Raw genomic sequence first — 27765 nt, 5'->3', positions numbered from 1 at the left:
ATCAAGATTATTGCCCCTTTGGGACCATTAACAAAATAAACATCTCAGCTGTCCTCTGTGTGTTGAATTCATTCTTTTTCTTAACTGTTCTTAAAACACTTCGTGTGGAGCAGCATTCCCATAAACTTGTTGCAAAACCGATTTGGGAAGGTATCCATATGTGAGTTTTATTTAAAAATTTTTAGCCCTGAGCTCAAAATAAGTCCCTAACCCCTATGGCGCAATAACAAAAAAGCCTTGTTGAAAGCACTCTCCATGCGGTTTTAAGAAAATATGCTATTGACAATGTGTTGGCTCTTATCGCCTGATCACAGAGACATGTTTCAGCAGATGAGGATTGGAATCAATCTTGGCGAGTATGAATTGGAACCCAAGTTGCAATACTTTTTGACTGAAGCATTATACTTATTTCAAAAATTAAAAAACTCTTAAGCTGTCCTTTTTAAATGCAAGAATAATGCGTATACATACTCTAAATTTTTGGAAAATGCAGATAAATGATGGGGAAAGAATCCACCCTTTGTTTTAATAGCATTGAAAACCCACAGCTGACATTTTTAAAAGAAAATTATAATCGTGATTTTTAAAAAGAGGACACCAATTATTTAATGTGTTCTACATTTACTAACTACCCATGTGTTGGAGAATGAGGTTTACTTCCAGTTTTCACAGCAAATAATGTATGAAGTCTTAGCGCACGAAGTAAGCCGTTTCCATGGTTAGTCTGCCTGAAATTCCCAACAAAGTAGAATTGCTGGGTCATAGAATTGAAGTTTATATTCTTTTTAAAAATAGTTTTTATTTTTATGGTTGAAGATTCTCAAAGATCTCGATATGTATTATGGACTTGCTTTCACAAAGGACAAAAATTAGGTAACAGCATGTGATAGAAAGTTTTATGTAAAGCTGCCGGAGACAGCTTTTAATTACATCACAAATGTTGTTCAGTTTTGTTATGGTTATCAGGTTTTTTTTCCAAGACAACTTTTTCTGATTTAAGTATTTGAAATTATGTGAGTTAGAATTTAGTTAAGTGCCTGGAAAATTTGAAAGTCATAAAAATTCCCGTGGAGAAAAAATAGAACTGAGGATTGTATTAGTACGAGAAAAATGTATGTGACTGAAAATCACTGGTCTTCTTTTAATAACTTATTTTTTAAAAGCATCTTTTGAAGCAGTAAATAAAGAAGTTATTTAAGTATGGAAGCCTCTGTCTTAAACTTAGAGCATACTAGTTACCTAAGAAAATAATTTGTTTAGTAATGGTTTCACATGTGACACTGGTTTAAGATCCTTTTATGGGCTTAGTTGTTAGAGAACTAAAAGACAGTATAACTTAATCTCATTGCCATCTAACTCATAGTTAGATCCTATAGGACAGGGTAGAATTGCCTCTTTGAGTTTCCAAGACTGTAACTGCTTACAGGATTTAAAAAACCCATCTTTTCCCATTGGACACTGGTGGTTTTGAACTGCTGGCCTTGTGAGTAACAGACCAGCTCGTAACCCCAAAGGCACCAAGCTTAGTTATAGACCATAAACGTTCGATGTGAATCTTTAGAATCTGCAGTCTGACTCTTAGGAGAAGTGTATGTGAAAGACTTGGCACAGAAATGTTATTAGCCCATTCTTTTTAATGGTAACTTAGGATAAAAGGGCAAGATTATTATATAATTGTTATACAATAAGTTAAAACTGTCCTTAATGAATGTGTTTCTTAACCTGGTAGTAATTTAATTTCTGCCATTTTGTAGATCTTAAATATGGAAAACTCTTAAGCCACTGTCAGAATTGATGCGTAGCATTGTTTCTGGACCATTCATTTAAAAATACGAAATGTTTTGGATTTTATTTGAATTCGACATTTTGGTAGCCTCTGCAAGAAGTCTCAAAGTTATAATTAATTTTCCCCCATTCTTTTAAATATTGATCTAATAAGTCAATAAGACCCCTGGTCAGAGGTTGCAAAGGACCTGGTGGCAGTTTTATTTTGGAATGTGGAATTGGAAGAGTGACAGTTATAAAACTGGGTTAACTTCTTGCTAACAATAAGTCCTCTGAAGCGTTACCTTTGACTTTTCAAAAAAAAAACACCCAAAATTCATGCTCTGAGCTTGGTATGGCCGGTGTAGGCATCTGCATTGTTTTCAGGTGACAGTGATAGACGCATTTTCCTGATCTGTTCTGTTTTCTAGGTCTTTTAACAAGCTCCCGGTAACCAAGGTTTCTTAATGGCCTCTTTAGGCCTTTTTTTCCCCTGGCGTATCATTGGATATAGCGAAATAACAGATTTTATTTAAAATACCTGTCTCTTTAGAAGGCCTCATTCTTGTTCATTTCCTTTTGACTTTGGATAACAACTTTTGTACACCATTTCTAGATCATTCACTACATCCTAGCCTGCTCTAGAAAGGAATCTTCTACTTTGCTGTTCTTAATAAACTCTCCAATCCCTGCTGGAAGTATACTTTTATTTATAGAATTCAGTTATTTCTGCTTGGGGTTTCTATGTTTATTACACATTAATTTCTTGTATTTACTCTGATTTTCTTAATTGTTTTAATGTTATCGGCTCTTTGCTCCAGATATCCGTATGCTCTCTGCCATACTAATTCTGTATTTTTTCTTTGATGAGTTCCTTTTTTCTTCAAGTATTTATATTTTATTCATTCATCAAAATTTCTCATTTCTTTATCACATAAACTTTCTGTCTCCCTAGTGACATAAAGATCCTAAGTAAAGAGTGGTGCCTGTAGTTATTTTCTGAAAGTATTTGCTAATTGATAACCAGGAATAAGGAAATTACCAGCACTAATTCTATTTTTATTTTCAGGAACAGTTTGACATCTCCAGTAGAAATACGATGCTTATTTTGGTGTCAGTAATTTTCTATTAAAATAACATACACAATACTAATGTTAATGTTATAATTAGCATTTTTTTCAGATTTGACCTACTAAAACGATCGAAAAGTATTTGAGACTTCAAATACATGAAAATTCCAAAATCTATTACCATGATTCACCAATTGTTCATAATTGCCGTATTTGCCCTACCATTCTCTGTGTCTTTTTATATATGCCTGTTGAGCAAACTAACTTTTAATTATATATAATTAATTTACAGTTCAGTAGTTCAGATAAATGTATCTTTGTGTCTTTACGATTTTCTAGCTATTTTTGGAGAAGGCAACACAGGTTCCATAAAGTAGGAGTTAGGGAAGAGGGCACTAACTTTCCACAGCAGCAGTAGCAACAGTGACTGACTGCCATGAGGTTAGATGTGAAAACCTCTCTCCCATGAGCTTGGGCTGTGTTACTAATGATACGAACTTCTGTATTATATATGTGCTGTCATCACAGACTTGTTATGTATTCTGTAATACACTCTATATTGTAATTAAACCAGTAAGTAAAACTATTTGGGAAGATGGGATTTATATAATCTTTTAACTTGTCGGATAGGTTTTCTTCCTAATGGACTAGTAACCATTTTTCTGTTTTCAGCTCTCCCATGAAAAATAACTATAAAAAGATTTTACAATGTACATTTATGCTTGCTTTCAGAAGACCCATTTGAGGACTTTTTTGGGATTCACAGAGGCCCTCGCGGAAGCCGAACCCGAGGTGCAGGAGGATCCTTTTTCTCTTCCTTCAGTGGATTTCCATCTTTTGCAGGTGGATTTTCTCCTTTTGATGCAGGTAAGAAAATTTCTAATAGCCTCCTATATCTGAACAAAGTTTAGTTATTTTAAACTGTCCGTTTAGTTAGAGAAGGAGAAGATTTAAAGTACGTTTATTCCTTTTGGAGCTGATAGCAAGGGTTCAAGTAGAAAGCAAATGCTTAGAAAATGTTGGCAACATAATGTACAAATGTGCTTGATACAATTGATGGTATGGATTGTTACCAGAGCTGTAAGTACCTCCAAGAAAATGATTCATTAAAATTAATAAAAGATTCATTGTCTTGTAATGAATCAGATTGACTTGATGGCAGTGGGTTGTTGTGAAAATTGGCAGTGTTTAGTTTACACCACAGGTCCCTAGACTTACTTGGTCCACCACATCTTTTCAGAAAAAAAAAAAAAAGTACCCAGTGCTCCCACGGCCATTAAAGAAACTTACGCACTATAGGCCATTATCCAGTTTAAAGTGTAGGTATCTGCGTTTGCAGTCTCCCCAGATTGTCCTAGTGGCCCTAGGGGGTATGTCATCTATGCTCGCTATAATACAGTTCAGGTTTTATTCCCCTTTTAATATTGCACAGATATTTAATATTTAGGTAAATAATTGACCCTTTTGGGTTACCCCTTAAGAAATGCCCCTTAATAACAATATACATTCCTCCAACAAATTCTATTATTGGATACCATGTAATACGCTAACCTCAGGGTGAGAGTAACTGGATTTAACTGATAAAAGAACCTAGAAAATAGTATTGTATTTAAGAAACAATGACTGAGTAAAGTGTGTGAGGGAGAAGTGGTTCTTTTTATCAGTGAATCTTCATAAGATAGGGAGGGAGCCCACCAGGCTTACAGTAGATCTGTACTGTTCAGTACATCAGCCACTAGCTCTATTGTGTGGCTACTGAACACTTGAAATTTGGCCAGTTCAACTTGGGATGTGTAATACGTATAAATTATGCTACCTAAAAGTTGGTGACTTGAACCCATCCAATTGTACGGAGGTACAAGGGTCTTCTGATATGCTTTTTATAAAGATCACAGCCTAGAAAACTACCCAATGATTTTGCTTCATAACATAAGTGGCCGCCATGACTTAGAAATGACTCAGTGGCAATGGGTTTGATTCCTTTTTTAATTAGTGTTACAAATGGTATGCCAGATTTTGAATTATAGAGTATGTATAGGTAATACCTCATATTTTGTCATATATTTTGAAATTATATTTTGTGCAACACTAGGTTAAACTTTAAAACCTTAGATAACTAACTACTTATTTTTTAATGGGACCATTAGAAAAATTGAAATGTGTGCCTCACAAAAGGTTTCTTTTGAATATTACTAGTTCTGGACAGTGTTTGAGCCCAGGTAATTAATTGAGTCATGTTTGTAGCGTATGGGATATTTGTTTTCTATGGAGCTGTTTAGGGGAGTTAGACAAATATTAAACTCTTCACAAGCCCATTAGTCTTAGATTATCAGAGATAAGCTAGCTTTAGTGAGAAGAGGTTTTACATGATAGCTTATTATAGTTTGTCACTGTGTCACAGTGACAATGAAGTAATAGTGTGGAAGTGAAGTCACTGTTTCTCTAGCCATACATACATATTGTCACCTTGCCCCTTCTGTAACACATGGTGCCAAATAGATTACCTATAAATAGGGCAAATCTTTTGCATGGTGAAAATGCCAGCAAGATCCAGGAAAGCACTATTCAAGGAGAAAGAGAACATAAAAGAATATGAGTCAAGCAGTAGCTGGTTCTGTTCTCTTCGATTTCTCCCAGAGCACATCGGTATTGATTCAAAGGAAAACATGTTATCTTTTCCTTTGGATGTGGGGCAATTTAGCTTATACAATGACTGTTGGCCTAATTTGATCCATTTGTGTATGGATTTTGTTGCTCATTGGCTACACACGTTTCTTAGCTGTACTAAAATTTGAACTTCATTGATTTTTTTAAAAAATTAAATGAATATTTGATATGTTGGTCTCTAATCCTTTATTATCTGTTTCCCTGTAGGATTTTCTACATTTGGTTCATTGGGTCATGGTGGCCTTACTTCATTCTCTTCTACATCATTTGGTGGTAGTGGCTTGGGCAACTTCAAATCTATATCAACTTCTACTAAAATAATTAATGGCAGAAAAATCATAACAAAGAGGTACAACAGTATTTTATATCTAAAATATTTTAAAATAAGCATTCATTAATCCCGTATTTGCTGTACATTTTCCAAAGTGTGAATATAGGATTTATGGTAAATCTGGCATTATGAGTCTTATTTAATATCTGAATTAAATATTCAGAGCTTTTCCATTTCCCATTTGCTTAATATTTTATTAAAATAAACTTTATTTAGACTCATAAATAATTTGTTTCCTTGATATTGCTAGGCTGGTAAATATATAACTGAAAAATCATTTAGTAGTATCTCAGGATGCATTTAGTTTTCAGCTGTGTAGTCAGAGGGGCATTCAAAAAGCTGTGGGAAGTTCCACATTTTTCCACTGACTAGGAATCCCCATATTTTAGTCACATAGTTTTTCTGATGATATAAATGTACTAGGAAAAAAGTCAATGTCTACATTGTTGACTTTAGTTTTTCAGACTAAAAATAATTTTTAATATGTGTGTTATAGCTGTCCTTTAAAAATGTAATCAAGCATATATTTACTTGAAGAAAGTTGTCAATGAATTTTATCCCACAGAATTGTTGAGAACGGTCAAGAAAGAGTCGAAGTTGAAGAAGACGGCCAGTTAAAGTCCTTAACTATAAATGGTAAGGAGCAGCTGCTACGCTTGGATAACAAGTAATTCAACGCACGCATGTAACAGAAATGTTAAACTCTTACAAGCACCATTTGAGGATAAACAGGAACTTTTTTTGAAGATTTCAAACGAACTCTACTTTCAGTATAACTGTACCTAATCTAAAGTATTTATAAACAGCTCATCGGAGCACCTATTTGTCATAGACTTTTGAGTTTATTGTTGGGACCACATTAATAGGACCATTTTTTTGTCTTTAAAATTGTTGTAAATTTATGTATGCACTTTGCTTTTTTTTATTATTATTAAACTAAATCCACGGTAAACAGTGATTCTTTAGTAGAGTTAGGAGAAAATTGTATACTAACAACAGCATGGATCCTGCTTTTTTTTTTTTTTTCTATTTTGTTTGAAATGTGAGCCAAGTAGTTTCAGTCTGCTGTGAAGTTAACATTGCCAGGATGAATCTCCGACAAAAATAATTTTGTTTTTCTCCCCAGTATTGAGTAGTGAAAGATAATAATACTTTAATGGTAATACATTTCTGCTTTATTATAAATTAAGGATGTTTTCTAGTTGTGCATGAATGCTGGCAGCTTAGCAAGTTTTGAACATTGTTTAAATATGTAATGTTAAGCTTAGGTTTAAAAGCAAAGCTGATAAATGGGTCTTTGTCATTTGCTTAAAAAATAATAAATGCTGATGTGTTTGGTGCATTCTTTCATGAATGGGATTTGTAGCCTTCTTGTGTCTGTGTATGATTTTTGTGCCTGAAGTTAATTAGCATTTCATTCTATTCGTCATAAATGAATGTAGAGCTTAATTTACATTTAATTCAGTATAATTTGAGAGTGCTTGAAATTTTTCTTGTTGATGTTAAGGAGTGACTTAGCAATTTATTAAACTATTAATTGTGATAACATTTGTGAGTGTTGGGGGAAGAACAGATCAATATGTCCTAGTTTCATGGGTGTATTACTTGATGTAAATTCATTTAAGGAGAGCATGGCAGGCGTAAGTCATGGAATGATTTTTTGGTTTGTAAAATCTATCATGATCCCCATTGATAATGAGAATTCTAGCTATAAAGAATATTACATTAGACATCAATTTAATTTAAATTACACCAATCTGTTTTAATGTTTTAGAAATGAGCAGTGTGAAAAGCTGCAAGATAGATGGGCAATTCTTATGGTTATTCTAACAAACAGATTCCTACTAACTCGGGTTAATTTGAAATAACGAAATTGCTGGTGATTGTACAGTATTTCTAAAGAATATGATGGAGTAAGGTAATTTAGAAACTGAAAATAAGTAGAAGGTATTTTAGTAAACTTTAGGGGTTTAAAGACATCTGAAGTATAGAAAACAACAATGGATATCTTAAAAATACGTTTTTTTGTAGAATAAATAACCATGTGCTTCTTGTCATTAACAAGGTAGGTATTTAGTCATGTGACACATTGGAAAACAGTTTAACGTGTGTGCGCGCGTGTATGTGTAAAATCTAATTTCCTAACTAGAATTTTTTTACTTGAAAGTCTATTAGAAGAAATTCAGATAGATGCTACATGATCAATTACTGGTTGATCCAATTAGTTACCTTTAGAAGCACCTTGCCAGACCTTCCAAGGACAGGTTTGAGACACCAACGTTTTTAATACTTAACCAAAACAATAAGGTACAAATGGTTAGTGCTTAACTATTTGTATCATATTAAGCAAAAAAGCTTTGCCACCTGTTGTTTTTTTTACCTTTTAGAATTAACTTCACACTTTTGTTACTGTGTGTGTGTGTGTGTGTGTGTGTGTGAGAGAGAGAGAGAGAGAGAGAGACAGAGAGTGAGCGCACGCACACGAGCAAGCGAGTGAGCATGTTATTGGGACTTCCCTGTGTTCTGTAAGAGACAAGCACTTAGCTTTGAGTTTTGAACTCCTGCCTTCTCTAGAGATGAGTTTAAGGAGTGAGTTGTTGGCACTGACTGACATCTAGGTGACTCGGGTCTGGTCTCTAGCTGAGGGACTGGCTTTGTATTGTGTGCCTTGGCATGCTAGCCTTGCTTTGACACTTTGCAAATGAACTGTATGTCTTTAGAAAAATCAGATTTTGGAATACATGCCCCAGGAAAAATTAGCATCCATTCTGTTTTATGGGCGTTTGCCTTGAAGACTTGTCTCCTTTATCATTCATTTGGCAACCTTTGTCCACTTTTTTAAAAGTAATGCTTCTGGTGTACACAGTTAAATTGCTGTATCACTTAATACTAATAAAGCAGAGCAATTGGCTAATATATTATTTAGGTTTTCCTATTTGCTGAATGAACATAGGATTCCATTTATAATGACTTAGTCTAATATAAATCATACTTCTGCAAAGGAAACTAGAAATGAAGAAATTTAAGAATTCTCCCCTTCATTTGCAACAAAAATAAAATCTGTGCATAAAACCTGTATTCTCTTGCCATCTAAATGGATCCTGTTCTGAGTCCCACGTTTCAGTTAAAGCATGTGTGTCACCTGAGTCATGATTCAAAATTAACTTGTACGAAAAACAGGAACAACATGAACGGAATGGGGTTTCATTTTGAGAGACAGGAGAATGAACTGAAATCTGGCGCTTCCAGAACACCTTAGCCAATTCGACCCAGAGTCAATTCAGTTTTTTTTAAGTCCAGCATCCCATATTATTTTCAGATTTTATGCTGGTGTTAACAACTATTCTTATCCTTACTGTTTCAAAGAACTACAATAAGGTTTTAAATCTGAGGCAGTTGCTCTTGTTTTTTTTATAAAGTAGGGATCCTTTTTCCCCAGCAGATATTACTAGTTTCTAGTAAATGAAGAAAATTGAAGAGGGCAAACGGGAAAATGCCAAAAGCTTTCTTCTGAGAATTGGAATCCTCATAAAAATCAGTGCATTTTCAGAATTAAGCTTCATGTATATCATTTTAGCTTTCTATAGATGAAAACATGAAGATCTATATTGCTTCTACTTTTAAAAATAAAAAGTTCACCTTAAATTTAAATCCAATCAATCCCTCTTCCCTCCAATTAGATTATAATCACAGCTAATAGTACCATATTCTAGATACATTTATCATCAGAAAAGCCATCTTCAGAGACAGTGGTTAAGTGGAATCCATTATGGCTGGCCCCAGAATCCATGCTCTTAATCCCAGGATGCTATACACATATTTTCCCTGAGAAGGCTGATGCCTTGAAGTAGCCATGTGCTTCATGAGACACTCTGTGAATAGTCACTGTAGCCGAATGTTTATCAGAAAGTTGCTAAGCTGCACTGTCTTGTGGTAACAAGACATTTGATCTAAACCACATTTGGTCTTTCAATGAACATTATGTGCCCAGTCCTTTGCAAGTGACTAAAAAGATGGACCTAGCCTACTCTGCCGGTTGAAGGGAGAAGTAGACTAGCATTTTGTGTACTAAAAATGTATACTAACCTGTATAAAATAGCAGTGGTTTAAGGTTTAGCCTCAGGTATTAACAAGGTTGGTGGATGTGTGTGGGTGTATAATTAGAGGCGGTATTGTACCTCTGAAAACTTTAAAATCTGTTTTTTTTTACCCCATTTTCTTTTATGTCTTTCATTCTCAATTTTTTCCTTTTTCTGTGTTGATGTTTGTGTAGCACACGCTTACTTGCTTTTAATCACCTGCTTGTTTCTTCTGTTCATCTTTAACATAGTCCCCAGTGTAAGAATTCATATTTGGTCTATAAGATGGTAGGGAGAATTAAGTCATTGTTCTGTTTAGAAATCAGTCTCCTCTTGATAGTTGCTATGGTGTTGTTGTCTTCAAGTGATGGCCACTTTATATATAGTGTCTTATAAGACACTATAATTCTTCTATCTCCTGTTCCACTATGTCTAGATAATAGAATAACTAAGTCATATTACTTGAATTTGCCTCACAGGCCTGTAATTTTTTACACAATTTCCACATATGTGTGTCTTGCTTTTCTTCTCCAAGTTGGCACATACATTCAATACCTCCACTAATACCGTAGTCCTCATATCCTCTAGCAATTCGCCTTTCAACCTCATTATCTTAACTTTTTTATTTGGTTATGTCTGCATCCATTAAGTTCCTTAAGGCAAAGAACAGTCTTTTTGGTGTCCCCAGTGCTTGGCACATACTAAGCACTAAATATGTGAATGAATGAACCTTCTCATGGGTCAGTGGTGTATTTTGGGGTGATTGAATAATCTCAAATTGTACCAGTGGTATTCATGATTTGAATAAGTATGGGATGAACTCCCCTACCAAAAAAAGAAATCAGCAGCAGCCAAGTCCTTGAATTGTGCATATTTGGATAAAGTGATTCTGTTTTTATCTGTGGAAGTTTTCATTTGCATATTATCAGCCAGACTCCTACACTATATTCGGACTCCATTTGGGGAAAGAATTGAAGCATTTGATATGAGGGCTGTTCACATGTAACAGCTGCTGGTACATTCCTTTAATAGCTTCTAGATGATTTCAGTGTATTTTGGCTCAGGGGGATACTGGCAGATCTTGTTTGTGTTTTTAAGATTTATTTAACTTGCTGTTAAAAGCAGATGTGTTCTAGTATATTTAGCTTCTCTAATGAAAAAGATACTTAAACTGTTGCAACCGACCTAAACTTCAGTAATTGAAACAGGAGGTTCATTTTTGCACAGGAAGAAGTTACTGGAAACCGTTTCATTTAAAATAGTCACTTTTCTACAATTAACATGTATTGGTTTTATAATATCAAAACTATTTTAAAATAGTTAAAACAATTAGTAGTAAATTTCCAATACAAAGGAATGGCTAAATAAGTTAATGGAATACTAGGGTGAGTTTGGAAAAAGCTATATATAGAAAGAAACAAAATGTGGAAGGCTTTCAGAAAGTGGACTGGGAGCAATGTTGGTTTATGGGTGGATGAGGCAAGTGTGGCAAAGGACATGCTTTGTTTTTAGACTACACCAAGAGAAACCTTAAGGGTTAGTGAGACATCTGTTTTGAGCAGTGAGATGTGCATTTGATATCTTAACCAGTGGAATTCTTCAGCTTTATGATGTAAACTCTGAAATAAACCACCTAATAGGAACCATCAATTTGTCCCCCACCCCACCACACCCCCCCCCCCCAATATAGCAACACAGCCATATCAGCCAAGGCACCTAATTTTCCCACAAAAAAAACTGCATTGAAAATGTGCTGGGGAAAAAACTCGGCTTATATAGGAGGATATACGGTAATTTTTTTCAAATGGCTTGATGCCTTCTCCAGAGACCCAGTAAGTAACTTAAATAATGCTGACTGAAGCAAGCATTCTGAACTCCTTGCAGCTAGACTGAGGAAGTGGTTTTGTGCATAATGCTGCTTATAGTAGTTAGCCAGTTTCATTTGGAAAGTTGAAACTAAAATCAAAAGATGGAACTTAAGCATTTTTGTGATAGTGAATTAGTTTGTCAAGTAGTGGTGATTATTTTCTAGAACTGTTTGCAAACTTTTTCTTCTTGACACCCTTTCCTCCTTTGTTTTACTAATTCCTGTAGATCAGTGGTTCTCAACCTGTGGGTTGTGACCCCTTTGAGGGCCGAACAACCCTTTCACAGGGGTCACCCATTTCATAACAATAACAAAATTACAGTTATGAAGTAGCAATGAAAATATTATGGTTGGGGGTCACCACAACACGAGGGACTATATGAAAGGGTCGCGGCATTAGGAAGGTTGAGAACCACTGCGGTAGTTGATGTAGTGTGCACCATCATTTTAAAATATAAAATGTAGAATCTGTTACAGGATACATGCATGTCCTCTTGTGAGCATTTTTTTAAAATATGAAAATACTGAAATTGGAGATGTTTCATTACTTGAAGCCTTAGATTTAACTCTTCAAATAGTGACCTACAATTTGGAGTAATAGAACGTTGTTTCCACTTAGTAAATCAGAAGGATGCATGATCGTTTTGAATCCCCTACAGAGTAGCAAACAGCTAGAGCCTAAGGCCTCCAACCCTTTGTTCAACACTTGGTCATCGTATGATGTAAAACTACCGAGATACTTAATTTTTAACAAGTTAAAAAGTTGGTAACCGCTGCCTTGTTTTTAGAATTGCGGGAAGACGAGGGAATTTGGCTGTGTGAGATGAGCTCATAGCTGCACCAGCATTACTTAGCAGCATTTACGAGGAGTCTGATGATAACGCAAATGGCTTTCACAGCATGCTAAAACATACAAATAATGTGGGCTCTTGTTTCCTTCAGAAGGGCCACCGAACAATAGAATTGAAGATGATCATTTATCCACCAACTTTTTGAAGCCTCTTTGTATATGGTTTACCCTAACATTGAGAATAATAATCCTCTGTATTGGTTTGTTATTTTTTAACTATTCAAAAGAATTGTTTTTTCTTTTTTAAACATTTTATTAGGGACTCATACAACTCATCACAATCCATACATACATCAATTGTATAAAGCACATCTGTACATTCTTTGCCCTCATCATTTTCAAAGCATTTGCTCTCCACTTTTGCATCAAGTCCTCTTTTTTCCTCCCCGCTCCCCCCTCCCTCATGAGCCCTTGATAATTTATAAATTATTATTTTGTCATATCTTGCCCTGTCCAGTGTCTCCCTTCACCCCCTTTTCTGTTGTCCGTCTTCCAGGGAGAAGGTCACATGTAGATCCTTGTAATCGGTTCCCTCTTTCCAACCCACTCACACTCTACTCTCCCAGTATCGCCCCTCACACCCCTGGTCCTGAAGGAATCATCCGCCCTGGATTCCCTGTGCCTCCAGCTCCTATCTGCACCAGTGTACATCCTCTGCTCTATCCAGACTTGCAAGGTAGAATTCCGATCATGGTAGTTGGGGGGAGGAAGCCTTTATGAACTGGAAGAAAGCTGTATTCTTCATCGATGCTGCATTGCATCCTGACAGATTCATCTCAATAAATTTTGTCGTGGATTTTTTGTAATGTGATATAATACTTTTATATAATTATGTTTACTAGGGAACCAAAGCAACCGGATTACCCTGTTTTTATAATTTATAACAAAATTTATGAAAATTAATTGTCCATGTTTTGAAGTATTAACTGTTACTTCCATTGGCCTTCCGTATCTTTTTTTTTTTTTTTTTTACTTATTCAGAGATTTTCTGGCATTTCTTGCCATGAAGGTAACGAATCCATCATCTTTCTTCATCCCTCCTCTTAAGATTAGTGCCTATTACCTCCTGGTCTTTATTGTATTTAAACGGGGTCTGTTGGAGTGGTGAGGGGAGGGTTAGAAAAGCAGCTTTATTTCTCATGGAAGGATAGAACAGCAGGAGGCGGGCCTCTTGAAGCTGTTAGAGTTGTCCTTGGGAAAGTTGGTTTTAAAGGGTTTGCAAACCAAGCTGTCGAGGCACAATAATGGTAGCACAGGATTGTATGTATCCTTGTTTGTAACTGGCAGCTGAACACTTCCCAGAGGCAGGTTGATTGATGTGTATGAGGCACCTAAAATGCTGTAAAGTTATTCAGACTATGAATATGGCACCTAAACCAGTCTCATAAGATTTTATCTAGTTAGAAGCAACTGTTAAAAAAGGGAACTAATACAAATAAAACAAGGCTATTGGATGTGTTAAAAATTGCTGTTTGAGTTAGTGGGGGGTTTTTCTTCTAAGGAATTTCTGACTTAACCCTCCCTTTTCTTTTTAGTCATTTTATTGGGAGCTCATACACTCTTATCACAATCCACACATACATCAACCCTTCCTTTTCTTTAATTTTATTGGTCATTCCTGACCAGCTCTAAACCACTGTACCATAGAAAATCCAACTTGATTTGTTTGGTCAAGAGGCCTGACTAGATGTATGTAAGGCTCAGCCGGCACTGGGTCGTTTTCTTGTCATAACGGACTTGCACCATTACTATTATTATTAAGGGAAATGTAGGAAGACCTGACCCCAAATTTAGCAAGCAAGGTAGACAAAGTAGAAAAATAAAAATTAGTGGGGTTACTAAGGGCCAAAGCCAACTGAAACTAAGAAACATGAGTATAATCTAATTCCACTCAGAAGCTGCTGCTGCTGCTTTTGTTATGAGTCTGTTTTATTGTCCAGTTAACTTGGAATGTTTAGGTAAAAAATGGGGTCCATTGTTATTCCAGTAGAGGTAGGGGATCCGAATCTGGGAATAATTTCATTAAGAAGGCATCTGACAACTTTTGTGACTTTCTGATCACCAGCAAGGGAAAATTTCCATCTAGTTGGTAGCGATATCAATGCACACACCTGGGCATTGACTGAATTCTGACTCATAAAACAGGTACTTGTACTTTTCTGGGTGCCTTACATTCGCGCCACTGTATATCTGGAGGTTCAGTGTATCCAGGGTGTTTTTAACTTTGCTTTGTTCTAGGAGTAGCAAGCTCTTCTAATAAATTAAGTAGTCAGGATTTTTAGTTGTTTGTGTTGCTTGAAACAGTCATAAGGCTCATGCCATCTTTTCTGTGGTGAGTAGAGTGGTGGGCTGTCATTAGAGTGGTGAGCTGTCAGAAGTATCTGGTGCTTTAATTTTATTGGGATAAAGATTTTTTCCATGACAGGTGTAGAGCTTCCCAGTTTGGACCATGTAACTCTCTTGGGAAGAGTCACAGGGCTTTGAATCCCCAGACGGGTGCTCTAGCTGAGCAATCAAGGGGAGTGGGCTTTGTGGGCCAGTGAGTTCAGATTTTGACCTTTCTTTCTGTTGGCTCCTGGAGTCTGTCTTTGGTTTCCCTGCCATTTTAAAAATACATTCTCCTATATTTAAGAAGGGTGTTTACATGCTTTTCAGTACATGAAAGCCAGGATTGATGAACCTATAGCGACAGCAACTAGAAATGGTTTTGGCGGAGTGTGGGAAGAGGCAATGTCAGAGTCCAGGAAGGAAGAGAATATTTGGAAACTGATTGTAGTAGCAATTGTACAATACTGCTTTATGTGACCAAGCTATGGAATAATAGGATATATGTATTAACTCCCAATTTAAAATTTTTTAATTAATTAATTTATTTATTTGCATTTTATTAGGAGCTCATACAACTCTTATCACAATCCATACATATACATACATCCGTACATTCTTTGCCCTAATCATTTTCTTTCTTTTTTTTTTAATCTTTTTATTGGGGCTCATAAGGCTCTTATCACAATCTGTGCATACATCAAATGAGCAAAGCACCCTTATACATTCGTTGCACTCGTCACTCTCATAATTCACCTTCCACTTGGGTTCCTGGAATCAGCTCGGTTTCCTAAAATTTTTTTAAAGGAGTGAGTTTTCACTCAATCCAAGCCTTTCTTTTTCGTGGATGATAACAAAGTTCTTATTTTCCAGAATATGTGCTCCTACCAGAAGGGTATGAGCCAGAGACTTGAAAGACTGAGGTCAAATCTCTGTAATTAAACTTGTGGGCTGTGTCATAGTGGGTGTCTTAGCCTGTACAGAAAAAATATTACCATCTCATGTTGCTATTTCAATCAGTATCAGTGTTTTCTTTCAAAAACGGGACATGCGTTCTCAAACTGCCATATATGTCCATTGTTACATCCCACCCTGTTAGCTGGATGTTGCTCTTATTTAAAGATAACGGAAGTGAAAGCTCGAAGAAACGTTCGTGGGAACCTAGGAGCTCCTCTGAGTCCCACTGCGACCATGCTACTAGGCAGTGCGATGGCAGTTAAAGCACCCTTGACCATTTTCACCAGCCTCGCGCAGGCAATGTGCTCTACCTGTCGGGACATGACTATCGTCCGCAGTGCCTTTAGTTGCAGTTTTTTGGGAGTGTCCATATTTGACCGTTCTTGTTCAGGCTTGTATAACTTAGATACTCTTAGCTTGTTTAAAATTGCTTGTTACCCAGGCCAGTTTTCACTTGATGAAAGTGTTAATGTGTACTTTTAGTTTCTGAAGAAAATAAACCAAAGATTTTTAGCAATTAAGCCAGATATTGATAGTGAATAAATAGGTATTGTGTTAGTACATAATACATTTTAGTTTACAGAATCTTAAAACTCTTTAGAAGGCCAACTTTGCCTTGTGACTGAATGGCACCATCATTAAATGAATGTGATGAGAAAGGTATGGAAGTACTCATGGAATTCTGTGAACGTTATAGTTGAAGCAGGAAGCTAGTCTTCACTGAATCCCGCCGCCCCACTTTCATAGGGAAGTGGTCTCATGAAAGAGAATAGTGTTTGTAAGGAAGCAGAATTTTCACTCCATATCTTCATCAGGTAGCCTAAAGTGGATGTTGTGGATTCTGATTGCTTAAAATGATATGTATGGTCACTTATTTAAAGTAAGTTACTTTTGGGCCAAATTCTATGTTCTCCTAGGATAAAAATCTCTTGTTCCAGATCAACTCATTGTCCTTGTGCAGTGTTGGTTTTCGTTTTTTTTTTTTTGGAACCCATAGACTGCCATTTTTCACTTAACCTCATATACACCTTATACACCTTGACCTCTGCTAGACAATAACCTTTAGGAACTTAAGAACTTCCCACCCCCCTTCATTTGGTTTACTTTGTATTAATTGTGTTAAACCAAATGTGTTGTTCGGAGTTGCTCCAAAGATTCTTGGGACAGTAAACCCAAACCCTGGCTAGTCCTGCACCATCTCACATTTGTTATATTTGAGTCTGCCGTCACTGTCAATATCCATCTTACTGAAATTCTTTTGTTTTTAAACTTTCTTCTTTACCAAGCACATCCTTTTCCAGAGACTTCTGGTTCCTCCTGATAGCATGTCCAAAGTATGTGAGGTGAAGTCTTGCCGCCCTATTTTCTAAATAACATTCTGCCCGTGCCTCTTCCAACACAGATTTGTTCATTCTTTAACAGTCTGTGGTCTATTCACTATTCTTCGCCACAACACAATTCAAGTGCATTAAGTCTTTCCCACTCTTCTTTGTCATTGTCCAGCGTTTGCATGCATAAATTAGAAACTAGTTTGTTTATTTTCAATAAATAAAGATTGCTTGGGGGAAAACGGTGTTTGACATTCTGAATTTGTCCTAGTATATCTTTTCCTACAAACAGCCTCAGCTTCTTCCTTTACCACGGTGACTTAGAAGCACATATACCAAGATAAAGATGGCCAGACAGTATTCCAGCTTGCAAAATTAATTGCCATTCCCCTTCACATATGAAAGGATTTCAAAAATTTTGTGTAAAAAAGTAATTCAAAGGGGATGAAATTTCCCCACAAACTCTGAAGCCCTTTCAGGTGCGTGCGTCTGTCGGAATACCATCTGCCTCGAAGGCACAGAGCCACCACCCCACCGCTTAGACCTTGCATTCATTCCACCCACGGCAGAGCCCCTTAGGGTGTGCAACTTTGAGAGCTACCTTAATGAAGCCCTCATGGGTGTGTGCCTAGTACAGTGCTTCATAATTGGAGCCGCACACTGCAATCACTAGTGACTCACTCATCTTCATGACCATCTGTATCCTAAATGAAGTACATCTGAATCTGCAGCGGGACACTGTTATCAGTGTTTCTAAAGTTTCCTAAGTGATGAGTTCAATGTGACGCTAAGATCATGATACTTAAAATTTTAGATATTACTGGATCTGAGGAGGACCCTCTGGAAGCAGGAAAACGTTACCTAAGGTTATTGAGTAGAGGTAGTACCCCTCCCATTCTATTTTCTTATCTTTCCCAATTTTGCCCTTTTGCCTCTAAGTGCAATTCTCCTTAGCCACGTATCCAACTCAGTTGGCTTTGTTCAAAAGTTGTAAAAGGCAGTCTCATTGATTCACATGTTCAGCAAGTGGCTAAAAAATTGTCAGGGAAGCAGAGTTAGCTTCCCAGTACCTCAAAGCAGCTGAGACACACCTTGGAACCTGGCCATGAACAGGCCAAAAGATGGCAGTTGATCTTGATGGTTTCTAGGAAAAGTCCTTAGAGAACTTTCAATCTGGAAATGACTTAGTCTTTGCTTCTCATGTCCCCAAATCACCTGCTATAGTACTTTAGAACTTTAAAGTCTTAGGGTGAGCATGTGGCACTTGGTTGTCCTTGACTCAAAGTACCCTAGGCTCATCTTCAAAATGTAGAATTAACTTTGGGTAAGGAATGGCAAGCACAAAGCAACTCACACGTGACTGAGTGGTGGTGGGTCAAGGTTGTGATGATACATAGAAATCGTATTAATCCTTGAGAAATGATCTTGGGTAAGTAAGATAAACTCATGTAACAGGTATTGAATTATGTGTGACCCTTACCTCTTCAAAAAGTATTTATTATGGAAAACAATAATTCTTTACTCTGGCTCTACTCCATAAGCACTTGAAATCCCTGCTGTAGTGAAATGGGTTTTGAGGAAAAGGAATTCTGCCTTCCTTTGGTGAACCTTTTGCTTGAATGTTGAATGGAATTTATGTAAGGCTAAGAGGTGGGGGGAGGAAGGAGCATTTTCCTGGCAAGAGAAGCAGTACAGGTAAGCATGAGCCACCGATTAAGTAAGCAATAAAACTTTCCATTGAGCAGTAAGTAATAGGCAAGGAATAGGTGATTCAGGACTTTACTGATAAGATTTACAGGTAAAACTGCAGTGCCACCTAGTGATAGTGTGTCCTTGAATCACCAGATTGCTCAGTGGGCTCTTCCTTTTTAAAACTATGTATCAGTCCCTGGTTACTCTGAATTTTAAATAATCAAATCGGTCCAGTAATTTAAATAACTTCTTAAACAACTCTTCACCTGGTTTGGGGAGATAAACTAAAAGTTAACCTTTAACATTGAATGCGTATATTTTGGGAGTGTTTTGTCTATTTGATTTCAGAATATCAAGCTTAACAAAACTTTTCTCCACAGTATGCACAACACTTGTAAAGCGGATCGATACATTGTAGAGCTAGGGAAACAAGGTAGCTTTGTAGATACAACCTTTGATGACAGAAGTCGCACCCATAGCCTGCCTTTTCCTATCCAGATTATGGCTTGCCTAGCCCTGTTTCAACTCTGCCAAACTCAGATGCAAGACATTTTGGAAACTTGTCCATCCTTATTCTTTTCACTTGTAAGCTTAATGCTATTAAAGACCAATAATAGAGAAGCAGATGACAGTTTTTCTATACACTGCAAATGAGGAAAACAAAACCCAGCGATTCTCTATTCAGATACGTTTTTTTCTTAAAGTGGGGGAGGTAAGTCTGATTTATAATTGCAGCTGTACATGCATAATTATGAATGACAATCAGTTGTCCGGAGATTGCGTTTTCCCCAAAGCAGAATGAGCTGGACAGACTACCTCTTATGGACTAGAATGGGAAGAATGATAGGGAAAGACTTGATTCTGAGTTTACTTGAAATGTTTGATGCTTCATGGCTGCTAGTGAGGTAAGTGCAACGAGATAAAAGAGGGTTGGTGTCAATTTTCAGCAAATCAGTCAAAATTGTCATCTTCACACCTTCATGTAAATCAAAGGACATCACTATTCATGAAACCAAAGTGGGCTACTGATAACAGCATTCAATGCATCACATACTTAAAGCTTTTTTTTTTAAAAAAAATCTTTCCTTAAATGTTGTACTTGGGAAAGTGGGATTTTCTTTAAAAAATTACATCCAGTATTACTAGGTACTTGTTAGAGGCAGGGATGAATTTTTAGATCTTTTCAAGTTTTGAATCCAAGGAATCGACATTTTGAGTCCATGTTCTACATTTCATAATTTTATTCACATAGGATCCGGTTTGTTTTTTCTTCCAAGGTGGAAAGAAGCTGATCATATGCCTTGGGTAATGTTTAATGCTAAAAGCACTTCTCCTTGGTTTCTGGGGTGACTGTTTGCCAGCTGTAGGGTGCCTAGTGACGGGGCTGTGACTCTTCACCGGGGGGAACACATGAATCCCAGGATGCATCCAGGTGAGCATTTAGAAACCTCATGGCCAAAATCTCCCTCCTTTCTCTTCCCTTTTTCCTTGGATGCTTTTGAAATAAAATCCTAAATGGTCAGTTTCCAGAGTCCGCCAAATAACAGTGCTCTGTGGATCCCACTGCCTCAAGGGCCCCGAAGTAGTTGGGAGCGTACATGCTTTATGTATTGATAAATGATAAGCATTGCATTTCCCAGGCGCCCCCCTGTGAGGTGAAACTACGTTCTAATGAGGTGAAACTACGTTCTCAACTCTGGATTATTAGGAAACCTTATTGGCCTCCTTTTAAAGATTTCCTCCCTGGTATCAAAGATATTTAGAAGAGCCCTACGTACATGTTTGTCTGTTTGCTTTTTAAATGCCCTGTGTTCAAACCTATAACACTGGTGGTGGTGGTGGTTTTGGTTTTTATTTCTTTTACCCAACAAAGAGAATTGTAGATCTGTGAGGGTCTTGAAATCGCCTAGACCAGCTTCTATGTTTTGCAAGTTAGGACATGGGAGTAACGTGCTTACCCAAGACCAAAAAGACAACTTGGTCTTATAGTGTTTCCGTTTTCTCTCAGTTCAATATTCAGATTTAATTTGAGAAAAATGCAGTGATTTCCTAGTCTCAGTACAGTGGTTTTACAGAGTTATCAAGGGGGTTTACAAGAACTTGGGGGATGGGTTAATCGAGACAAAACCTTGATATTCTAAACATCCGATGATAGTGGCACCTGTGAATGTCGTGTATAAGCTCACCAAGTACTTCCCACTCAACTTGTGTGATTTGCTTGCATGCTGGAGATGGCTTATAGTTATTTTGTTAGATAGCTCCCAATATAACAATCGTTACTTTTTAGGTTCAAAAAGTGAGACATGATTGATGTGTAAAAGATAAAAATTTGAGACCTGAGTTTTGTCTTCAGAGGTGCAATATCTGAATTCCAGAAAACAGTTGTATTGAACACCTACTGTTGTACTTTTTGGGTGTTATAAACTAAATGAAAACCAAACTCCCTGCCATCGAGTTGGTTCCAGTTCATAGTGACCCTGTAAAACAGGGTAGAACTGCCCCTGTGAGTTTCTGGACCCTTCACTCTTTACAGGAATAGAAAACCTCATCTTTCTCCTGCAGAGCAGGTAGTGGTTTTGAATTGCTGACCTGTCAGTTAGCAGCCCAATTCGGAACTACTTTCCCAGCAAGGTTCCATGGTTAGTGCTGTAGGTGATTCAAGACGTTTAAAATACTAACACACTCTACTGATCACCTTGAGACGAATTTGGTAAACCTCTTAAGTCCCAGAATTTGTGTTACACCTCCTTGGTATTTCTCAAAAGTGAATTTATGTACTCTGTGGTTGGGTGAGTTTCTTTGGGAAAGCACTATTTTCTCCTACCATCATTGTGGTCTCTGATGACCATTGCTGCTTTTGGGGCAGAAACTGCTGTGTCCCACAGAGCAGAGGGCAGCATTTCATCTCTAGGCCAAATTACTTCATTAATAAGAGACGTAACACCGAAAGTTCATTTAAGCTAGGGTCCTCATAGCTGACCTTGTTTTCCCAAAACAGCACCTGGCACTCAAATACTAATCAATAGTTGCAAATAATCACAAATTTTAAACCAAACTACAGTGTATTTTAGGAGTATTTAAATTAGCAAATGCTCTTTTGTGTTATGGTTCAGGCAAAGTGGGGGGAGAGATAAATGGGGAGAGACCTTGCACTGTGAGAATGGAGCGGTACCCTCCCTCCCTCCCTCCATTTACACTTTAAAAGATCTAGTTCACGGTCTTAGGACTCCGAATTTTTTAATTAATAATTTTATTGGGGGACTTTTACAAATTGAATTTCAAGCATTAAATATAATTTATTATTTAAAGGATATTTGACCACAACAGCTTATTAGAAGATAAGCTCTGGTTTTCCTTCTTAGCTCCTAAAACGTACAAAGAATACTACCCTTTTCCATAATTTCTAATTTTGGAGCTCTGCTGCCTTTTTTTCTTCTGTATCCCTGATGTAACTGCCAGTCAGACCTCCCAGAGAATCAAAGTTGAACTAATTCAATAAACATTGTTTGCTTGTTGTGTACCCAGTGTCCACCAATGATGTGCAAGCCTTTATGTTTTCAAGGATTCATAGAAATACAAATTTAATCATCACAGTCTAGAACATACGTGCTGCACTGGATTACAAATGCATATGACTTCTTGACTGCTGAGGACTTCTAGTACATATGCTAGGAATGAGTGGGGAGACAGGTGCTACTATTTAGATAGCTCTGATAGACACATCTTGCAGTACTTTTCTTTCTCGGTAACATCATATGTTCGGTGGAGAGAATATTTTATGTGCCAATGACTGCACAAATCCTAGAATTAGAGCTGCATGAAAATCACCTGCGTCATCCATTGCCTTGGCTTTCCACGATGATACTGTTAGATCACAATGAATTTTGTCAAGCATTGTCAGCTTCTGACATTGATTCTGATACATCATCTCCCCCTGGTGGGGGGTGGCGGACAGATAACATCTCAATTGGCCTTTTAAAAATCATTACTATGGCATAGCTACATATTTCAGTAGCAGAAATTACATTTGATTTTTCATGTCCCAATAGCGGAATCGATGAACTGAGATCATTTCTTCTACTCCAGAAATGTGCTTGCTTTAGATGGTGATCATCAAGGAATGTGTGGTTGCCTTTTATCTCCCAAACTAGAGAAGTACAAATTCCATTGCTTTTGAGTGGAGCGACAGCGGTTTCCCAGGAGGCCACGCTCATATTCCCCTCTTGGAATTATATGCTTTCAGGTGTGGCTGATGAAGATTCCTTTGCAGAAGAATGCAGGCGAAGAGGCCAGAATGCCCTGCCCTCCCAGCCAGCCAATGTCCACTCCTTGAAGTCCCACAGACCAGCCGGCTTACCCAAGCATGGATCTCACTATATTTGTGAGGATGATGATGAGCAAGATAGACCTCAGGTCACCAGCAGCTGGGATCCCTCCGTTTTTTCAACAGGTGTGCAAAGGGAAACTAAAGTGGAGCGTACCCAAAGGGAGAATTCCCGTAATTCACAAGGAAAAAGAGGATCGAGAACATCCCTGTGCTGTTGTGTTCTAACCTGAATGGGGTGAGATCAGCAGGGGTGGCGTGGGGGTTACAAGGAAGAGCAGGTCAAAGCTGATTAGAACAGAAGACTGGGTTAGAAAGTTTCAGTGCTCCTCGATCACCTCCTAGGATACCCATATGGTTCCAGTAATCTTTAACCTCAGTGGCATCAAACTTCCCCCACAATTAAAATGGGGTCACAGTCTGTTCTGTGTCTGAAGTATATTATTGTATTCACAAAGGTGCTGATTTTACCATAAGCACTCCCAGCTCCTGCCTTTTATAACTTTCAACTTTGTGCTTGAGGTCTTTGTAACTCACCACTCACATGTGTGTTAGAGAACAGTCACTAACTCTTGATAGCTTATCCAAGACTATGGATATGGATGAGAATTCTTCATAAGATGTAACCTGGGTTGATAGTAAAAAGCTTACAACTAGTGGAAAATTTGTGGAATCTCTGCCTTAATGGTTTGCATTTGTTTCCTACTCTGCCCACTTTACGTGATTAGTTTTGTGTGTCTCCATCTGTGTTTGGTTCAGAACAACACTAAATACCACCACCAGGTGAGATCCTATTGAAAAGGTTGATCTGTGCTGATTCCCTATGCGAAGTACAGATGACATTTGAAATCTTGAGTCTCCTTCCAGCTCTAGCAGGTGCTACAGGTGCTAATGATCCCATTTATCTACAGCGTGGGCCCTGCCCTTTTCCAGGTGCTGACTGTAGATGCCTTACATTATAGAGCCTGTGTAGGGAGTTCATAGAGCTGCGCTGACTTATCTCGCAGGGTGTGCCTATACATCGAGGACTGAGTTCTGAAGCCAAACAGACACTTTGCTCGATTACTCATTGCTATGAAGGATTCATTCCCATCACTGCAAGTAGTAAGTTGGATAGATCACATGGTTATGTTTGGAAGTACGTCTTGGTAATTCCTGCTTACTTTTACGCTTCGGGGTATGAAAAGGAGTGTTGGTGGTGCAGTGGTCACATGTTCACATGCGATCTGCAAGGTGTGAAGCCCCAAACCACCACCCACTCCAGGCTTGGAAACTCACAGGGGCAGTTCTTCTACCCTGTCCTATCGACTCACCAAGAGTCATAATTGACGCAGTGGCAGTGAGTTTAGGTGTATGTAATGAGGTTAATTCTGTGGGTTTAAAGCAGTGGTTCTCAACCTTCTTAATGCCGCGACCACTTCATGCAGTGCCTCATGTTGTGGTGACCCCCCCCCAACCATAAAACTTCGTAACTATAATTTTGCTACTCTTATGAATTGAATGACCCCTGTGAAAGGGTCATTTGACCCCCCCCCCAAAGGGGTCACGACCCACAGGTTGAGAACCGCTGGTTTAAAGGGTTTCTCGTTTTCTTTTTGTAGAACGTTTTTGGAAAATAAGTGCCTTAGAGTTATCGAAAATCAGTTCCTAGGCAGGTTCTATATTTGTCCCCTGATCTAGTTGTATGTTGTGGCTCTGAGGCGGCCAGAACACAAACAATGTAACATTAACAGCGATAGCAGGGGTTTACTCTGGTGCACATGCCGCTGCCCCTCTGAAGGGGTGCTGTTTTCCTGGGGGCTTGGGCAGTCAGCTGCTACACTGCTGCCAACGTTGAACTCTGGCTGGAGACTTGCCAACAAAAGCAGAGGGGTGATTTGGAGACATGCAGCTTTTCCTGTGTAATTGAATGTTAAATAGAAGCAGTTGGAAGGGCATGTATAAATGTAGAGTGAATTTAATTCTGCATTGAATGGACTTAAGGAAATTTTCCCAGAAGTCACTCTATACTCCTGTTGCTGAGTAAGGTTTGAAGGTGGTTTGAGAAAGAGGAAGTGCTATATAATGGAGTCTTCACAAGGAATAGGTTAGAGCATGGTAGCATTCTTAAACAAAAACAGTCTGAGCTTTTATTTAAAAGGTTGAGTTCATTTAGACTGGAAGAATTCTCTGACCGGCATACTAAGTCATAATTTATCAGGACCGTAAAAAGTGTGCAGGTACTAGCCTTGTTTAAATGTCTAGGAAACTCTGGAACAAGTATAAACACTGTAAGCAGACGGGTCTGCTGGGGCACACGGTTATTTCAAAACGAGTGGCTTCTCCACTGCAGGCACTTGTTTGTACACAATCCCCAAGCTCCCCATGCCTGGAGTGGCAGAGATTTGCTACAGCCCGAGTGTTTGGAAGGGGTTGTGGTGGTGTACTGGTTGTACATTGGGCTGCTAACCGCAACATCAGCAGTTCAAAACTACCAGCGGTCTGAAGGAGACAGATGGGGTTTTTACTCTTGTAAAGATTGGGAGTCTTGGAAACTCAAAGGAGCAGTTCTAGGGTAACTGAGTGAGAATTGAGTGCATGGAAGTGAATTTGGTTTGTTTGTTTGTTTTGGAGGACACTTGGAACAAGTAGGTGTTTAGTAATGGAATCAGAAAAATTCTTTCCCCTTAAATCTAGTTGCTTTTAAATCTAGGGGCGTTCATCTCCCACTACTACGTTTTTGTTTGTTTTTTTCAAAAGAAGAAAACTAGTTAACTTTTAGAATCTAAACTCAAATTCTCACACATACCCCCACCCCACCCCCCCACACAAAATGGAGTGATAGACTTATCTTTACCTGATTCTTTTCACTTGTCTGAAGATAGGTTGAAAATTCACCTTGTAATCCTAGAGCTTTGGCTCTTGGAAATTCTATTGGCGCTCGCCACTTCTTTTTAATGGTTTGTGTTCTTTTCTTCGTCGTATTGCGAGACTGAGAGAGAGTGTCAAATGAAAGCACCAAAGTTAGAAACATCCTTTTCACACAAACATTTTAGTGAATATGAGTCAGAGATTTATTTTGAACCCACTGAAGATGACAGTGCTGCTTCTGAGGAAGATTAAGAAACTAGCTGTAGAGTAGAAAAAAGAATACTGGAACGAAATTCATTGTTACCGTAGACAATTTTAAATGTATTCATGCCTCACAGAACACTAAAACCATAACCCTTGCAGGTTATCTTTAACCAGCAGAGAAATTTGTACCACCCACACTATATCAATCCAACTTTAAATAATAAAGAATACTTTGAAACAAGTTTAATTTCTTCTGGAAACTCATTGAGCCTTATTCATGGAAGACAGGGATGGTTGATCCCTAAACGTAGATGACCCCTACAGCAGGCCCCTGTGTGCTTTACTGTGACCGTGAAAAGTCACACAGTAGTCTTTTTGCCTAGTTCTAAAGGTTTGGATAGTTTTTGCTAACACAGAGAATCTACGTGGCTTAGAGTGTGGGGTAGCTCTACTTCACCCATCAGGCTACTCACTAGACCCCCAGAGGGCCCAGCCTGACATGAGCACTCATGAAGCTCCCTCTTGTTTGTTGTGTTATAATGAGACACAGATGCATACTACCTTTGTAACTTCTAGAAATGGTTTTCCTAGATGAAAAATTAGCTCTCACGTGGTTCATTGTTCAGTACATTTGCTGTATTTCTTTTGTGAGAATTTCCTATATTTATGGCATGTCTAATATAATTCAGTATCAGGATGTAACAAAAATAAGAATGTTTGCTGTTCAAGGAAAACAGTGAGTAATTTGTTTTCAGCTACAGTGAGTTTATTATTAAGGAAACTTGTGTCAATGTTGTAAAGGTTTTTGGAATGAAAATGTAGTACAGATTTGACCTGCTGGTATTTGCCATTTTTGTTGAATGTGCTATTACATTAAATCACTAACCTTTAAAACCTAGCCTGTTGTATTTTAGAGGGCAGTAGCAATTATATGACAGGGGGTTTCACAAAGTTTGTTGAAATATCCCACTATCTTTTAAGCCCATTTTTAAATGAACTTTTTGAAGCCTCTTCATATGTTGTATGTTGGGTGTCAAATGTGAAATCAGAAAATCATAAAGTTTTGGGAAAGGATTACAGTATTTTTCATTTGTAAGTTTCACACATACTGTAGGTCCATCAAGAACGTGTAACTATTAAAAAGAAAAATGAAAATTATGCAACATGAAAACAATAATGAAAGAATAAAACTTGATCCTTTAACCCTTATTCTAAATTTTATCTTATTGTTTTTGAGCAAGACTTAACACCAATGAAGAAGTGTCCACATGTACAACTTGGTGACATTGGTTGCGTTCTTTGGGTTGTGCAGTCACTCACCCTCCTCTTCTATGTGATCTGTAAAGTGGCATTGTCTTTGACCCTTTAAAGAGCGCAGTGTACAGCGCTGACCTTCAGTACTAGTAAAGCTAAACTACTGTTTGGTTTTAAAAAGACCTCAAAATATTTAATTTATT

General features: G+C 37.7%; 1 protein-coding gene across 3 annotated transcripts in view; it reads left to right on the top strand.

Annotated features, from left to right (window-relative positions):
• Window positions 1–27765, top strand: part of DNAJB6 (DnaJ heat shock protein family (Hsp40) member B6) — a 92175-nt gene that overhangs the window by 51984 nt on the left and 12426 nt on the right. Inside the window, exons 6-9 of one of the 3 annotated variants that reach the window (XM_075550174.1) lie at window positions 3570–3701; window positions 5709–5850; window positions 6398–6468; window positions 23174–23380. In XM_075550174.1, the coding sequence (XP_075406289.1) occupies window positions 3570–3701; window positions 5709–5850; window positions 6398–6468; window positions 23174–23380 (552 nt within the window). Of the gene's footprint in view, window positions 1–3566; window positions 3702–5708; window positions 5851–6397; window positions 6469–23173; window positions 27473–27765 lie in introns of those variants that run through there. The other 2 variants (XM_075550173.1, XM_075550172.1) reach the window with 2 other exon arrangements.

This window comes from Tenrec ecaudatus, chromosome 5 (assembly GCF_050624435.1).
Source record: "Tenrec ecaudatus isolate mTenEca1 chromosome 5, mTenEca1.hap1, whole genome shotgun sequence".
NCBI lineage: Eukaryota > Metazoa > Chordata > Mammalia > Afrosoricida > Tenrecidae > Tenrec > Tenrec ecaudatus.
The sequence above is the reverse complement of the archived record's forward strand: the minus strand, read 5'-3'. Positions and strand labels throughout refer to the sequence as shown.